This window comes from Ammodytes marinus, assembly GCF_949987685.1.
Source record: "Ammodytes marinus genome assembly, chromosome: 21".
Taxonomy (NCBI): domain Eukaryota; kingdom Metazoa; phylum Chordata; class Actinopteri; order Uranoscopiformes; family Ammodytidae; genus Ammodytes; species Ammodytes marinus.
In genome coordinates, this window is record NC_137225.1 from 19,343,180 (window position 1) to 19,360,083 (window position 16,904).

A 16,904-nucleotide genomic window follows, 5' to 3' on the forward strand; every position below is an offset into this window, starting at 1 on the left:
TGAGTGTGGCGGCAGGGCGCGATCCATGTGGGTGGGTGGGGGGCGCAGGTCGGCAGGGAAGGCTAATCCTTTTGATCTGAGTCATGTCAGAGACCTTGCGAGGATGCTCCAGTGAGCGGCAGGGTCACGTACAATTCCAACCCGCACAGCACAGAGGGAGGCTGGGATTCAAGTTCAGGGTTTAGGGGGGTTGATGGTGGGGGTGGATAGGGGTCGGTTGCTATGGTGTCCTACAGGGAGCATTTGTTTCCTGAGATTTAATGATGCTTTTGGACCGGGGAATCAATTAAAGTGGACAAGTGAACCAGGTGGAATTTGAAAAAGTGAAAATATCATTTTAAAAAGGAAAGGAAAATTCACAATCCTGTAGCAACGTTGTGTTATGTCATGTAAATATTGATAGCGTTAGTGTAGGATTTAATACAGTTGAAGTTGAAAAGCTCTTGAAAATTGTGATTGACATTTTTTTTTTTTTTATAGACAGAATATTAAGTAATGAAAATAATTGTAGTTTGCAATAATTGTATTAATATTCAGTATTAACTGTGTTTTGTAAGATTGTTAAAAAAACAAAGCTGTACAAACCAAAACAGTAAAACTGCTTTAAATGATCACATCACAACATAAAAAGTATGCTCATTTAAAAGTCTTATACGCCAAATATCAACATTCACATTTAAGGTTTGAAATGGTCTGATGTGCTATAAAAGCCCTCATGTCATCTCTTGAAACTTCAGCAGTGGAGTCCTTGAGTTCCTAACCACGTGTTTATAGTGTGATTTTGAAAGGGCAGATGTAGCGGAGGGCATTTTTCTAAAGTGAAGAGCAGGAGTCCCATCTCCAGCGAACAGGAGGTATACAGTACACTCAGGCTCAAACTCACTACCCTCCAATTTCCCATTACCGCGTCTTAATGCGCGTCGGCTTTAAATCTAAATAGTTTCTCCAACCTAGCACATGATCCCCTTTCGGTTCATAATGCCGTGAATTGTGAATGAGGCACCTAATTACTCCTTTAATCAATCCGGTGATTAATTAACCCATCAGCTTTTGTGTTGTTAGTATATCACCACGCTTACAGGGAGCCTCCTTCTTCAATATGCATTTTTTTTTCTCGTACCAGAAAAAAGTACATTTGAATAATGATGAATTAATTAACAGAATCCTAATGGAGATTTAAAAAGTGGGTGGGATTTAGTGCCACCCTCTTGCTGCCACACATTTTCTTTTACATCTCTCTCTTACTCTCGTTTTCTTTCTTTTTGTTGCTCCTCCTTCTCTATATTTCTCTCTTTTTCTTGTGTGAGACGGGGTTCAGAGGTAAGCCTGCCCCTGATCCTATTGTAATGCTGAAGGAGCACCCGGTGGCTCACCAAGTCCTGAGGCAACTCTCTGCCTTTTTCCACACGTCGAGTGCCACACTGACAGCCATCCCTCCCTCCCCTCCTGCTATCCCCTATCCTCCTTTTTGCCTCCAGGATCGCACTCGGATGCCAGCGTTTCTGATTTAGAAATTCCGCAAAGCCCTTTTTTTTTCCTTTCTTTCTGCAAACGGATAGTGAATGGGCCATATTATTGCTGAATGCAAAAGCAAAGCTAAGGCGGAACACTGGAGACAATTAAGAAACTCCCCCCCTTCCACCGAAGACATAATACCCAGATCGAATTAATTTAGCATTTTTTCTTACATTCATTCGACCAATCATGGATGCATATTGCAGGCATACAGGCCAGCCTTAAGAGGAAATCTCCTCATACAGCGTTTCTTTATTTATTTTCCCTTTATTTCCTCAATCGGGGGGAGAAAGAAGAGCTGCAGCGCTCTGTGGGTCTGAAACCGACTCTGTATTTGCATCCAAAACCACAGTGTTAGTCTTTTCCTTCTCTCTTTCTTAGAGTATTTGCATAAGGAAGCCCACCACCAGATGTTTATTTTTAGGCTACGGTTCAAGGACTTACAACACTCTTTAACTAAGGGAATGACTTGGAAGAGAGAGGCCTCTTTGAGAAAGAGAGAGAGAGAGAGAGAGAGAGAGAGAGAGAGAGAATGTGAAGTGGAGGCAGAATCGTCTGCTGTATCTTTAATGCGTTCAGATACATCTGGGCAGATTTAGGCCTTTTGTCTTCCCATGCATTTGAACGGAGCCCAGTCTAAGGAGACGGTTGCATATCTGCAGACTGCAGCCACCGATGTTGTGTACAACGCACACAAGCCCCATCGCTGGCAAAAGATGTGTCGGCCCACGTACCCTTACCACACACCGCACACATAGATATATACACTCCAAAGTGATCAAGAAAAAAAATGCAGGGAAGGAAGAGAAAAGGCTGTTAAAGAATTGTATTGTAAGACGGATCAGTTATGCTGTGCTCGGCCGTGAATGCATCAATCAAACACTAATGCACACTCACAGTAATCTCTTAGCAAGCATCCGGCAATCCCCAGTGAGGCTCTCTCTCTCTCTCTCTCTCTTCACTTCAGGTGATGCTCCCTGTGCAGCTGTTTCCCTTAGCTTGATGCTGTTGCTAATGTGCTCATTACTGTTCTGCTGAGCTGATTATCATCTAATGTAAATCAACGCAGGTTTTGTAATGTAGTGCAGGTGCTCTCGCTGTCATTTTTCTTTCTCTCAAAATGCCTAACTCTTTCTCTCCCTATGTTCTTTCCCCACTTTTTCTGTTTGTCCCAAATACTCCCATTTCTGCCCAACTTCTTTCACATATATCCCTCAAATGGTTTAGCTTGTAGTTTCCCTGGTTGCTGACCCGCTCCTGTCTCCCTCTCCAGCCCCTCACACAGGTCTGACCACAGCAGAGTACTACCACCAGATGGCTCTGCTGGCAGGCCACCGCAGCCCCTACGCCACCGACCTGCTCCCCTCTGTGGCGTCTACAGCGGGGGCCACCAACGCCCTGCACATGGAATACCTGCAGGCCATGGAGAGTAAGTCTGCACTGATAACACCGTTTACACACACACACAAACAGACCATTGGAGTAGCTGACACTTCACCTTGATGAAGAACTTGATTTAATTTATTTGCTTTAGTATAGTTTAGGTTCATAAATCAGTTCTCAGCAATGTTCATCAATTTGAATGAGTACATTTCTTTTTGAAAATTGTATCATTTGGCTTATTTCCAGAGGCCAGTTTTGCATATTGTGTAATTTGCTGCTTTGTGACAATGCATTTTTCAGATAATCAAACAGGTTTTAGTGGATTGTCAAAGCGTAAAAAGTAGGAGAAATCTCTCAACCTCTCATCATTTTTCAAAAGATCACCAAATTTGGAGATACATGGTTTTCAGATGTTTTCACTAGACAGCAACTATGTCAATTTGCTGAATCATTATTATCTTTTTCATAATGCATTGATATGCATGCATGTTAAGGTGTAGGTGAGATATGCCAAATATGGTTAGCAAATAAAAAGGTGTTTTACACATCTAGATTACATGTGTTAAAGCATTTAAATCACTACATTTCAATATGCAGCATGTCCCAACTACACGCTGAAATGTAGTTTTTTAAAATGATTTTCAAACTTTTTATTGTAGCCTAGATTTATATATAGAAAATATAAATTTTTCAACCTGATGTAGCCCAGCCGATTCAAAGACACCCACCAAATCCATGCCTGTTGGGATTGCACCTTGAGGTATTATGAGTGCATACCTGCAGATTATAGCATGGGTGGCCCCGGTGGGAATTCAACCTTTAAAATGCACCTTCACAATGCACCTATCTTTGACTATAAATAGCTCCAGCCATAGCAGCGCAACCATGGCGAGGAGAGACCTGCTTCTTCTTTACTTTGACGTGATTTAAATGAGCTATTGTCTTAATGTGTTGGGCTCAGGACTGTGTGCAGAGGACTTATGCTAATGAGTTATTTTAAAGTGTAAATAGGAAATTAAACGCACAGTGAATCTTAGAAAGGTCGCGCAGTCTCACCCCTTTCCCTTTGATGAGAATGTATTTAGTCAGGCAGACGCGGCTTTCATGGAAATCCGGGGTGAAGTTCCCCCGATTCCTCTGAACAAACTAATTAAAACTAGCTAAACTTGGTGCGGGTATCAGAAAATTAATTGCTATTAAGTGGGAATTGGAATGTCCCACCATTCATCACTGGAGAAAAATCCTTTCTTCTGTGTCACTTTCTTAAAGATTAATAGACTGAAACAAAACAATTAGGGGCCAAATTTAAGTGGAGATGCGATGCTCCTCACTTAAAAAAAAAATGCCTGTGATCATTGCTGGTAATAACTCATCATGTTTCAACAATGTGTGTTCCAAATGCCGGAAAAATTAACACTTTAAAGCTTCCGCGGATTTCGGGAAAAAAACAAAAAAAACGTACAAAGAGCAGCGTCTATCAAGAGGCTCTGGCTGATAATCTGGGCTACTATGTAACCGAGGCTATTTTAGCCTATTTCACATCAGTGTAATTACCTACAGTGAGAGAGTTGTGCTAATGAAACAATGGGCCCGTCCCGCTTATTTGTGCTTTAATGGCCTATTGTCTATGTTCGCACTGCCTAATTAGTGCCTCAGCTCTCATAGATCACTTATTCTCAAGTCTGGATTTATTCGTTTACTTTAAATTCCTCGCAATCTTCCTTACAGATAATGGCCTTTTTTTCTCATTAATAGTCTTGATTTTAGTAACATTTATAACACTGGAACCCATGTTTGATACAAGCAAAACATTTGATTGTAGGTATTTGTTTTACTTTATGAGGTGTGAGTTCAGTAAATTGCCAATAATTGTATCTTTTCAGCAAAATTTACCAAAACACTTCCACAAACAAAAAGAGACACATCATTTTTATATTAGAAATTAATTGTGAGTACTCTTAATTATTTTTATTCATTCAAAAGTATTGTATTAAGTAAGTTTTTCATTCTTACTACAACCCTGGTCAGTCTTCTTGTGACACTTCAGCCCTCTCCTGTGATGGCGTCCCTCTCAGGTGCCCCCCCGCCCCCACCACCGAGGTGTTTCGGCGATGTTTTTTTTTTGGTGCCGGCTTTTTTACTTCTAACGGCGTCAGTCCGGCCTGTCTAAACCCCTCCCCGGCCACAAGAATTAATGGCACAACGCGTAACCAGTCGTCCTGTCCATAAATCAAGAGAAAATTAGAGGGACAGTCCCCGCTATACGAGCCCGGGACGCTCCTCTCTCTGTCTCCCCCGGTCGGCCGATTTATCATTTGGGCCGTGCATTAATAAACACCACTCCCATGAGGCTTTGCAGTATTGGGACGCTGCATTGCAGTATCCACCACCCACCCCCCCTTTCAAGTTAAATTAGGAGAGTACACTTGTGGTGAATTCGGCCCGTTTAATATAGTGTCAGGTGTGTCAAATGTTGGACGTAGGAAGTTGGATCTGTCCAAAATCGGAAGGATAAAAGATTTTTATTTTCTTTGCAGGATTATATGTTTAATATGGTGAAAATCACACGTTGAGGGGCGTCATTTAGAGAAATTGTGTGCACTCAGGGATTTTTTGCGTGTGTGTGTGAAAGCCCCCCTCTTTCTAACACCCCCGTCACATAAAAAAAGACAGATTTTCCATACAATGACAATGTAAAGGGGGTGTTGCTCCCCATACAGCTTCATGCCGTAGTGGAAAACTCAGGCCTATGTATGCCAGAACACCGCCGCTGCCACCGCAGAGGCATCCACACACACACACACACACACACACACACACACACACACACACACACACACACACACACACACACTCTGATTACCATGTGAATGGAGCATTCTGTAATCGCTGGATGTGTCAAACGAGAGATGGAGCATTTACGTTTTGGGAGATGGATGGATTGTGGGGGACGTAAATATGGAGGGGGGGTTATCAGGGCTGCGCGAGATGGTTTTGTTTGCCTTTTATGAAACAACTCAAAATGTTTTATTTCCAAGTCTTGAGTCACAAAGTCATTGTGTCAGTTCACGCACAAAGCGCGACATCCCCTCAGCGCTTTACCCCCCCGTCCCTCCATCTCCCTCTTGTTTTTCTCTGTCTTGTTTGTGACATCTCCATGTGAAAAGACGACAAAAGTCATGTTTTAATCTCTACCCGTGGCTCATTGTATGTGCGGAGAGAATGCTTGTGTGCCGCTTTTTTCCGCCTTTATACCTTTTCAAACCCCCTTTTTTCTTCTTCTTCGTATTTCCAGTCAACACTGATTGCATTTGAATAACGAGTCAAATTGGACTTGATTAAATATTACCATTCACAGTCGGAGCGTTTCTCCAACATAAAAGACATGTTTTCTCACGGATGAAATGCAAGCAGTGCATCAAGTGACAGCCGAGCACTCATTCCAGACAAGCCTTTTGTCTGATGATTGACAAAAATGTCATCTGCTGGGGTTAGATTAGGTTAGGAGTTTGGATGGAGTTGAACTGGAAAAAAAAAATCACGTATAAACCAGCGAATTCTCCTTTTTGGGATCTATAACTAATTTGTAGAAATTTTGTGGATGCTCTTCTCCAAAAAAAACCTGGACCTCCTTCCAGCAGATAAGGGTTTCTTCACACTTTTATAGGGCATTTTAACCATTCTTTTCTAGTGCCTTTTCTCTGATCTCCTCTCTTCTCCTCCCTCAGACTCTCGTTTCTCCAGCCCGCGGTTGCCGTCGCGGCCCAGCAGGAAGCGTCCCCTACCCATCTCTCCCCTCTCCGAGCACAGCTTTGACCTGCAGACCATGATCCGCAACTCGCCCAACTCCCTGGTCACCATGCTCAACAACTCTCGCTCCAGCTCCTCCACCAGCGGCTCCTACGGCCACCTCTCTGCCGGGGCCATCAGGTAAAGAAGGATTTTTTGGGAAGGCGGGGCTTATCTAAAACAGAGCGTTTCAGACAGAGGCTGTAAAAGACGAGATTCAGCAATGGCACTGTGAGAAATATAACGTTTTTTTTTTGGACATGACACCATGAAAACAGTTATTATTAGAAACACAAATTACAATTTTGAACCTAAAAATGTGCATATTATGTGGCCTTTAATAAAGACACAGAACATGACTCATAACACCGACTAAGAGGATATTTCTTCCTTGAGCAGCTTCAGTTTTTAATACATTTTTTCCCCAAATGTTATAGATTTTCTTTTGCCGGTGCCATTATCTTTTCTATTATTATAACAGTAAAATGTAGCGTTTCAGACAGAAGGGTGTAAAGAGGAGATCTAGTATTGGCACTGTGAAAAATACGAAATAAAGTTTTTTTTTGGACACTACACAATGAACACAGTTTCTAGTAGAAACCTGAACTACAATTTTGAACCTGAAAATTAAAATAATATGTGACCTTTAAAGACACAAAGTAGTTGCATTATGGGAAATGTAGGATCCAGAGGTTCTGGAGCTTGACCAACAACATGGACATAAACTTAGGATATTTCCTTCTTTGTTGCTTCCATTTCTCATATCTTTAAAAAATAAATCTTTCTATTGTGGGTCCCCAAATGTTCTAGAATTGTAGTACAGAATATGTATATTATTATATTATATTATCCTGTCAGGATGTCTTTTAGGAGCTTTGATTGATTGTGCTTCTCTCAAGGTGGTCATTCTGGGACTAAAACATGCCAATAATAAATCCTACAGCAGGATCTCCATGGGGGAAAGATGTTGTAAATGATTTTCTTATAGCATTGATTTGCCACAGAAAATCACTGTAGTTATAGTGTACTCTGGGAGGGAATGGGGGAAAGAAAAGTGTTGTGTAGGGAATAAGAATGTGAGTATGTGTGTGTGCCTCCACGTCAAAACCCCCATGTGGGTGACGATCTCCCAGCCAGCCAAACCGGCCTGCCTCCCCCGGCGGCTCGTGTCAGTCATCGCGCTACACCTCATAGGAACATCACATACATCAGGGCAGAGGCAAGAAAGAAGAAGAAAGGAGGAGAGAATGGAGGGGGATAAGGAAAAAAGATCCATTGCCCCACCCACAGCCATTGATCAGTGATCTGTAAAAAAGAGAGCCTGATCAATCACCCTGCACACTTAGCCACTGTCCCGCTGACAGGAACCCAAATAGCCAAAGAGCCAAACAGACTGATGAGTGATATGACAAGCGGATGGGCCCCCAAATGCGTCTCGCTCCATTGATTTCCACTCGCCTCGTAATAAGATCAGCAGACATATGGGTCGCAGTATATATAGCAAGAGAGCGAGAGAGAAAAAAACGGTCCGAGACGCAGGATGAATGGAGGACTCAGTGTTTATCCGGTGGTTCACCTGTGGTTAGACAGACCCCGGTGAGGGGCTTGGTGGCTTCTGGGGTTTGTTTAATTTGTAAGATAAACAAAGTTAGCTTCAGAGTGAGAGTGGGGAATAGACAGAGGAAACAAATCTGTTGCAGGAATTAAACTGAGCCTTATTTACATGGCGATGCGACACACTTCACATTATTGTTTATCACTTGTATCGTTTGCCCAGTAGGAAGAATGACATAGTGCCTTACACAGACCCACATGATAATTCACTGCGTGTTAACAAGCCGAACATTCATTGGCAGGGCTTTTGCCGGCAGCCCCTGTGCCCCGTTCCAGCATTACCACACCATCTCCTGTCAGATTGTCCTCAGGGAGGAAGAAACTATCCAGAACAATCCATTTATTCCCTGTCTTTCCCCCTTTTTCTCTCTCTCTCTCCTTATTCCGCTTTGCAACTGATGTTATATTGAAGTTGTATTTGAGTTGAGTAGAGTTTTTTTTATAGGCCTACTTAGATTTTATTAGAACATTTTGATGCACACAAAACAGAACATCTTAAGCCAGGCACTGTTACATCCATTCAGCATTAAACTTAAATATTAAATATTCTGGAATATACAAAGTGGGTTTTTCATTTAGCACAACATCATTTTAATTCATTCCTTTTAAAGTAAAACGGCGAGTCGGATGCAGGTCAGATTTTTTTAAGAGGAGAGGGATTGAACAAATCAACGACCACATGGGTCTATTCAAATAAAACTTTTTGGCTAAGTATAAATCTTCTTGCAATCTTAGTAGGAAGTTCAGTCTTTCCAATCTCTTGAATTTCTTTAATCACTTCAAGCCAATTTCTCTTTAGAAGGAGGATCTACCTGTTACCATACCAAAACCAAGTAATGGCTTTTTTGACTAACTGCCACGGTTAGTATTGCTGTTGTATCTATCGTGTTAACCAATATAACCAGGTTAATGTTTCCTCTCTCCAGCCCTGCATTGAGCTTCGCCTACCCTCCGACCCCGGTGGCTCTGCACGTGCACCAGCAGCTGATGAGCCGTCAGCCGGGCCTGGTGGGCTCTGCGTTCGGCCACAGTCCGCCCCTCATCCATCCGTCCCCGGCCTTCGCCACCCAGAGGCCCGTACCCGGCATCCCCCCCTCAGGGCTCAGTGCCAGCGAGCGCTCGGTCCTCTCCAACGACTCCTCACAGGTGAGAACCGTGCCATTCATCATCACAGGTAATAGATAGCAGGGCGTAGCATGCCAGCCCCACGTCTCCAGCTAACTTGGTTACAGGCAGGACCCCCCCCCCCCCCCCATCCGCGAGCGCTCCTCTCCTGGGAGTTTTCCCCTCTCCCTACTTGTGTGTTGTCTCTTGTTTTTTAAGACGTGCCGAGCGCGCCAGCCCAGAATGTGCCTGCAGCAAACAACAAGGGGCTTGTTAGCATAGAATCCCACTGCTGACTCCATTAATCACTAGAGAGAGTACAAGGATATAGAGAGGGGAATATTGACATGGATGGATGCATCCAAAGGGGCTTTTTCCCCACTTCCCCCAGCCCCTTACTCTATGTGCGGGCTCATATTTGAAGAAAATATTCAATGTTTATTACCCCCGTCCTCCCCGCTGTTTTCCCCATTGCTTGGGATTTTGTGTTATCGCCAAAAGAGGACCTCATTCAAATTGGGCACATAGAAAATTGCCTTTTTGCTTCTCCTGAATAAACAGAATATTGCTTTGGGGGCCACAGCTGAATCTCATTTGGTGAAGATAGTAGGGCAAATGTGTTACCGGAGAAAGAGTGACAGAATCACTGCAACTCAAGAAGAACATCAACATTAGTTAAGTTATTTTCAGGGCAAGCCAAGGAAACTTTTTCTCTTGTTATTTTTTTGGTATGAAACCCCCCAAGGACTATTTAAGCCAGGGCCAAAGTCAGGTCACCCATTGGTTCGGCAAATGGTTCACTGAATTGGTTCACGAGTTGGTTTTAATTGCTATGATTAGAGCTGCTAATGTGATACAGTGAATTGGATACTTTTTCATTCGTACAGTTAAAGCTTGGCCGTGGATACGGAAATCATTAGGGTTCAACGAACCACAGCTGTTTTTTACTTGCTTGATTAAGTAAATGATTGATTGACGTTAGCATCACATGCATTTTTAATGATACTTAAGGGGATAACATAAGTAATATAATATCAAATGCAATCATATACAGTCTCAAATTAATGTCCAAGGAAAGTTTAAAATCAAAATGAATGAAATATTGAGCTTATTATCATGTTTCCACAGACAAAACCAACGAGTGAATCTGCAGTGAGCAGCACAGGAGACCCGATGCACCACAAACGGACCAAAATGAAACCGGAGGAAGACTTGCCGAGCCCAGGTTCACTTAGCCTACATGTGAGGATTGTTACATTTAACTTAGAATTGTATATCTTTAGCTACTGACTCCATAGGATATTCTTGATCTGTCAAAACTATCCACATTCTGCAAACCGTTTTTGGTAAATCCCAGAATTCACCGGCCTATTTTTAGATTTTTCCCCCACCAGAATAGGACGCCTGTGTAATGGCTGGTCACCTGCCAAGGTAAAGTCGCCACAATAGAGAAGCTTAACAGCCACCAGTATTTATTTAATCTGGTTTCTTGGTGTTGGTCTCCCACCCTGCTCTTATCAGTCGCTGTTTCCGAAAGCGAAACATTTCATTGATCTTCAAGGGGACTAGAAGGAAATTGTTTTTGCTTTTGTTTAATCAAAATGTAAAGTGGCTGGAGAAGAAAAAAATTAAAGAGAAATGTGATAACGGAAAAATTTGAGTATAAGAGTCGATATTCGGGGGCGTCAGCAGACTGCAGCCTGAGGTGTGCGCCATGCGGTGGAAGCCCAAGCTCTCCTGAATTGGCCCACACCAACCACTCTGCTCCACTCCAGCCAGCCTCACCGTGACAGTGAAATATGTCCGGGCTAATAGAGCAACCTACAGCAGGAAAAGGGGGTTAGATTCCTCAAACACTCGCCCCGGGTCCTGTCGTATAACATACCCCCGAAGACAGAGCGGGGCTTTCAGCGCTTCATTTCCGCTAGGCGCACTTTTTTCTCCCCATGGCAGCCAGACAAGGCCAGATTCACAGGGGCACTAGTGGCCTCAGACCTGGAAACCAAATCACTTTTGGCTGGGCCCTTTCATGTAAACCAGCAGGGCGGTATAAAACTTACCTTCATGACAGGTTTGGGTGGACTGATGTGGGGAAGAGGAAGGTAGTTCCAGTAGCTTTTCTACTTTTATGTGGACGCTGGCATTAAAGAAAAATTCACTGACATTATTTTCATTGCAATTTTTGTTGTATTATTGCTCTCCAAGGAGCATGATTGCTTGACGATGGTGAAGGAAGAAGGGGACAAGGATGACGGCAAACAGGAGCCGGAGGTGGTTTACGAGACAAACTGCCACTGGGAGAACTGCTGCCGCGAGTTTGACACGCAGGAGCAGCTAGTCCAAGTGAGTAGCACACATACTAAAAATAAAGTGGTAACGAAAGGTCTGTAACTGTGCACATAATTGTAATGCTGAATGATTTAGACAGTTTAAGAAAAAGGAACATGGAAGGCAAAACATCTCTGAAGTTAGCTTGCTGCTGTGCGGTTTAGCACATGGTTTAGATTTCACTCTTTAGCATCATTTTCCATTTGGGCGGGGAAGTGTTCACCTCTGACCCCGGCAGTTATTCTCCAGGACTACAGTTTCCTGAAAGGAAAAATGGAGACCCAACAGGGTGTTTACAGTTGTAAAATGGTGGAAGACTAACAGTACATATAAAGCTCAGTTTCCAACAAAACAACATAACAATGCAACAATAGCCCAGAGCAAAAGAAAGAAACTAAAAAAAGTCACCCCGTACAATAATTCATCATTATACACACTTCAATTCAGACTAACTACAAAGGACAAAACAGAATATCATGGTGGATGTCAAGCTGTGTTCATAGCAAAGTCATTACTGTGTAAAAAAAACATCAATATGAAACCTTAACTCTATGAGCATTTACGTTTTAGATCTATTAAAGGCTGCCATACTTTCTCAAAGTTATTATTGTTTCCCTTTTAACATGAACACTCCATTGGTAAGAGAATAGCAATGTCCTTGTAGCATTGAGCTATTCCTCAATCCATTGAAATATTACACATGTTCCGGCCAAAAACCAACAATTTATGTCACTATCTAGACCTTTATCTGTACTGTTTCTAACTTTATCTTTTGGTGACAGCCCCAACAGGAACTAGCCCGGATCTTTAAAAGTTCTATACTTAAATATTGTACCAATTTCTTTGGCTTTAAAAGACAAGAATTTTAATATTCTAGGGCAGGTCCAAAAACATTGTGTATAGGTCCTAGTTGTCGTTTTACATTTGACACACAGTGGTGTCTATTTGATTCAAACTATACAGTGTCCCGTGCAATCTATGAAGTACCATATATTGTATTTATGCTGTGAGAGTTTTTCCACGTTTCAGCTCAGTAGATTCCAGCCAAATCAACTGCTGCAGCTGTATTGCTTTGCCCCATTAGGCCACAACCCGTCTGTGCATTGGCAACATACAGTAGATTCAGAGCTGCCAGGCCGTAGACTGATACCACTGCCTGGATTCCTGATTGGATCCAGGGGACGGTGGTTAATGAGTCTCATAAGCCGGAGAGCACATCTCGCCGCTCAACGGGGCTAACTGATTTGGCCGGGGCTAAGCCTTCCCAGGGTTCAGGAATGGACCGGCCCTACCTCCTCTTCCGTTATCACAACTCTCACACCGTAAAGCTAGAAATAAATGGCGTCGTGGTCGTGTCAAACCCCCACTAAGGCTACTTATGCCGCTGCTTTTAGCCTGTGTGAACCGCTCACTTGTCATCCAACTTGAGAGAGCACAGACTGAAGTTGTAGAAGTGGGTGAAAAATACACCTAAAGATGATGCCGCGAACAAGGGGGACGCTGGAGTCTATACACACACACACACACACACACACACGCACTAACACACACACACACACACACACACACACACACACACACACATGAAACACACATCACCCCCACACATCTGATAGAAAGATCCTCAGCTCTCCACACAGCTGTCTATTTGCCGTCTTGACATGGCAATCCTCTGCCGCGGTGGTAACCCCTATCTATAATTGATATCCACAGCGCGGAATGGGCTGCCTCCCGTGTTTGAAGGGCTCAGCTCAAAGGTTGAGGCTCTTGACAACTTCTTGCCCCTGTTTCAGAGGGCGGGATGAGTTGAGGGTGGTGGGGAGGAGGGGAGGATGGGAGGATGGGTTTCTTAATAGAGGAGAAATCTCTCTCACATCCTCCCCTTACTGTAGTCGCACCAGGTGGCCGTCTGATGCAAAACAATGTCCTCTCATTCCCACACACGCACCATCACCAGGCAGCACTTGTTATCAGGTAGCCGCGTGGATGGTAACCAACAAAATCCTTATTAGTTTTCAATTTTTTTTTCTCTGGCGTTTGACTTTCTGATATTGCATTTTATTTCTCATTCTCTATGCGCTATGCAGATATGCAGAGAGATGCCAATGAAAGTCTTCAGAATCCCTGCCCTCTAATTCAGTACGAGCAGGATGAGAAAATGCTCTTATCTCTACGCACCCCTCCCACCCCCCCACAACACAGTAATAGGATAAGTACAGTATTTGGACCACAGTGGCTCTCTCCTCACACTGGGAGGGGGGTTTGGTGGTGGGTTGGTTGGTTGGGGGGGATTTCCATATAACCAAACAATGGATGGAGCCGTCCCTTCCCCCTGTACTTGTCTTCTGAAATGGCTTTGGGGAAAAAGAGAAACATGATGAGAAAAAAATACCACTTTCTCTCCGCGGTTGTAACCTATTTAACAGCCGGCTTCTGCTCAAACTGGATTCACAGTGACGGTCTTTTAAAACGTACTGTAAAATTTGACTGATGTGTTAACAATCTACGTCATGAAATTTATGTTTTTAAAAAAAAAGTATGAACAGTAACAGCTGCACTGATTCTCAGAAACTGCCCCCTTTTTTCCTTTGTGGTTGGCCTAATTTTAGCAATAAGCCTTCGCGACACCACCCTCATCGCTCTCCACCTTGTTCAAAAGCACTTCTTCATGCATATTTTTACACTCTCCAACATGCTCTCGCCGTGACACGCCGCGTCGTTCCCTTATCATCTGCGTTTAAGCGCTCTCGGTGCCGCCGATAAGATAAACATCGGATCTGTGCAATTTAGCTCACTTATCTGGCCCTACCCAGTCAGCAAAAGCCAGGCGGGTGTCAATTTTAGTTTGTGCCATTTATTCCATTTATTGCATTTCAACTCTTTTCCCCCCCCCCCCCCCCCCTTTTTCTAAATACCTCTCCATCTCCCTCTCTTAGCTCAGCTCCACATTCTTTTGCTTTGCCATTTTTGGGCATAAACCTCTCCCTTTCTCCCATTTTCTCTTTCATTTTCTGGCCCTCCCCTCTTTCCCCTCGGAGGCAGTACTTTTTAAAGATAAGGCCTGGTGGCTTCTTTAATGTCTCTCTTGAAGTGGGCTTTTTTTTTTCACTCCGTTTTTGTCGCCGGAGATGCCAACCCCACACTACCCATTACTCCCTAATACGGCCTCGCTCAACACAACAAGCTTTTGTCATTTTCTCATTGATGTATTACAGATACTTCACGGTGAAGAGATCAACAAGGGAGCTATGCATTTCCACTGCCCTTGTTTGATGAAGAAGTGTATGCGAGCCATATTGTTTTCTGTTTGGCAAAAGCAGTACTTTACTGAAGAGCCAAATCTATTATGGCATTATGAGAAGTGTTCAAATTTCAATTGATATAAAAGTTTTCCCTCAAGTAGATTTGCTAAAATAACTACCATGATTGTTCATTGTCCAGCTTTGTAAAATGTCTTTTCTGTTTATAACATTTTAATTTTTATCTATTTTAGTGTTCCTTTTTGACCACTTACAAGACATTTGTGCTTTTCCTGTGCTCATAACCTTCAACTGCTCTGACAATTCGCTCATTGGAGGCCCGCTTGATTGGGCTGGTGGTCTCTGTGTGTGTTCCCACTGCTCATAAGAAGGCCTTCCACTCCCTCCACAGTGTAGCACTGTGTTCCAGGTCATCTACATAGGTGGCGCTGTGTTGTCCCTGTTCTTAGATGGGGGAGCCTGTGTGTTCAGCCCTGGTTGAGGCTGCTGCTGTGCGCCTCCCCGGTGTTAAAGGGAGATAAACGCGGGCACGGTCTGAAGGCAGCCCCCCCTCCATCTCTCTTTCTCTCTCTCTCTGGCTGCCGGCGCGGGCTTTTAATTGGTAAAATGCAGATTTTTTTTGATCAGGAGGAGGATTAGGCCCCCTTATCTGTCAAGAGTATCTTACTCTGAGATGAAAAGACTGCGCTGAATTACACATGCCAATTCTAGCTCCCTGCCCCCTGCTCGCACATACACACTTACTCCCATTCTCTCTCTTTCCCTAACCCGCTCAATTTTTCCCCCTTTAACTTCCTCCCTCCTCCTTCCCTCCCTTCTTTGCCTTTTTCATGCTCTTTTTCAACTCCCCCCCCCCCCCCCACACACACACTCTCTCTCTCTTTACACAAAGCACTTCAGCAACTGACATCACAAAAGAGCATATGATTTATTAGGCGGTGTTTGATAAAGCTAAACGGTGTTGCGGGTCCCACAGCTTAGTGAAATTGCCTTGTAAACAGGCCCTCTTTTCATGCACGCTTGCATTCTAATGCATGAGGGCTGTGTCCCATAGAGAGTTTGATAAGGAGACATGGAGATGGATACTGAAGTGGGCAAATGCTGGGAAACGGCAAAAGAAAAATGATAGGATTCTGCGTATTACATTATTGTTTGTGTAGAGACGTGGGGGTTTTAGAATCCGCACAGGGGGCCAGTTTTTTATGTCCTCAGACATTTTTAAAACTTAAGTAGATACACTGCAGGTGAATAGGGTAAACATTTTCCTATATCATCATTCAACCTTGCCAGTAGATTACTTTCATAAAAATAGTTTTGTGTATTACTACTTTTTCAGAAACGTTTGGTTAATGGGCAAATTTGGCAATATCCAACTTATTATGTGTATATTTGCATCTCTTTAAAAGTGAAATAGTAGATATTGGATAAAGCCAGAGTTTAAATCTTTATTTATTTTTTCCAACATATTAGTGTACAAAGTTTTAACGGGACAGATTTTTGTTAATAAGAATAATTATGGAAAGTTTGTGTAAGTAGAGAGCAAAGAGTAAGAAGATGAGATAATGTCCATTAAAGATGGTTGTATAGAAATAAACTATATATTATTGAAAAATATATTCAGATGCAAACAGACCAGGTTTTGTCAAACAAATGCCTAAATGTACATTTTTGAACTTTTGTTTTTACTAGCATAAAGAAGACATGTCATTCAAGATTCAAAGTGTTTATTGTCATATGCACAATAAGAAACATGTTCTCAGTCATACAATGAAATTCTTCCTTTGTTTTCCACAGACTGAATGCCAAGAAAGAAACATGAAAATATGCAATATACAAGTAAAATAGAAAAAAGCAGCAACAATACAGAATAAACAGAATAAAAGAGCAGCAACTACATAAAACAACACATTT

At 42.9% G+C, this 16,904-nt stretch overlaps 1 protein-coding gene across 1 annotated transcript in view; it reads left to right on the forward strand.

Annotated features, from left to right (window-relative positions):
* gli3 (GLI family zinc finger 3) overlaps positions 1–16,904 on the forward strand; it is a 98,516-nt gene that overhangs the window by 71,542 nt on the left and 10,070 nt on the right. The window contains exons 6-10 of the mRNA XM_080050155.1: positions 2,789–2,944; positions 6,627–6,828; positions 9,228–9,447; positions 10,534–10,647; positions 11,611–11,748. Coding sequence (XP_079906281.1) covers positions 2,789–2,944; positions 6,627–6,828; positions 9,228–9,447; positions 10,534–10,647; positions 11,611–11,748 — 830 coding nt within the window. The remainder of the gene's footprint in view (positions 1–2,788; positions 2,945–6,626; positions 6,829–9,227; positions 9,448–10,533; positions 10,648–11,610; positions 11,749–16,904) is intronic.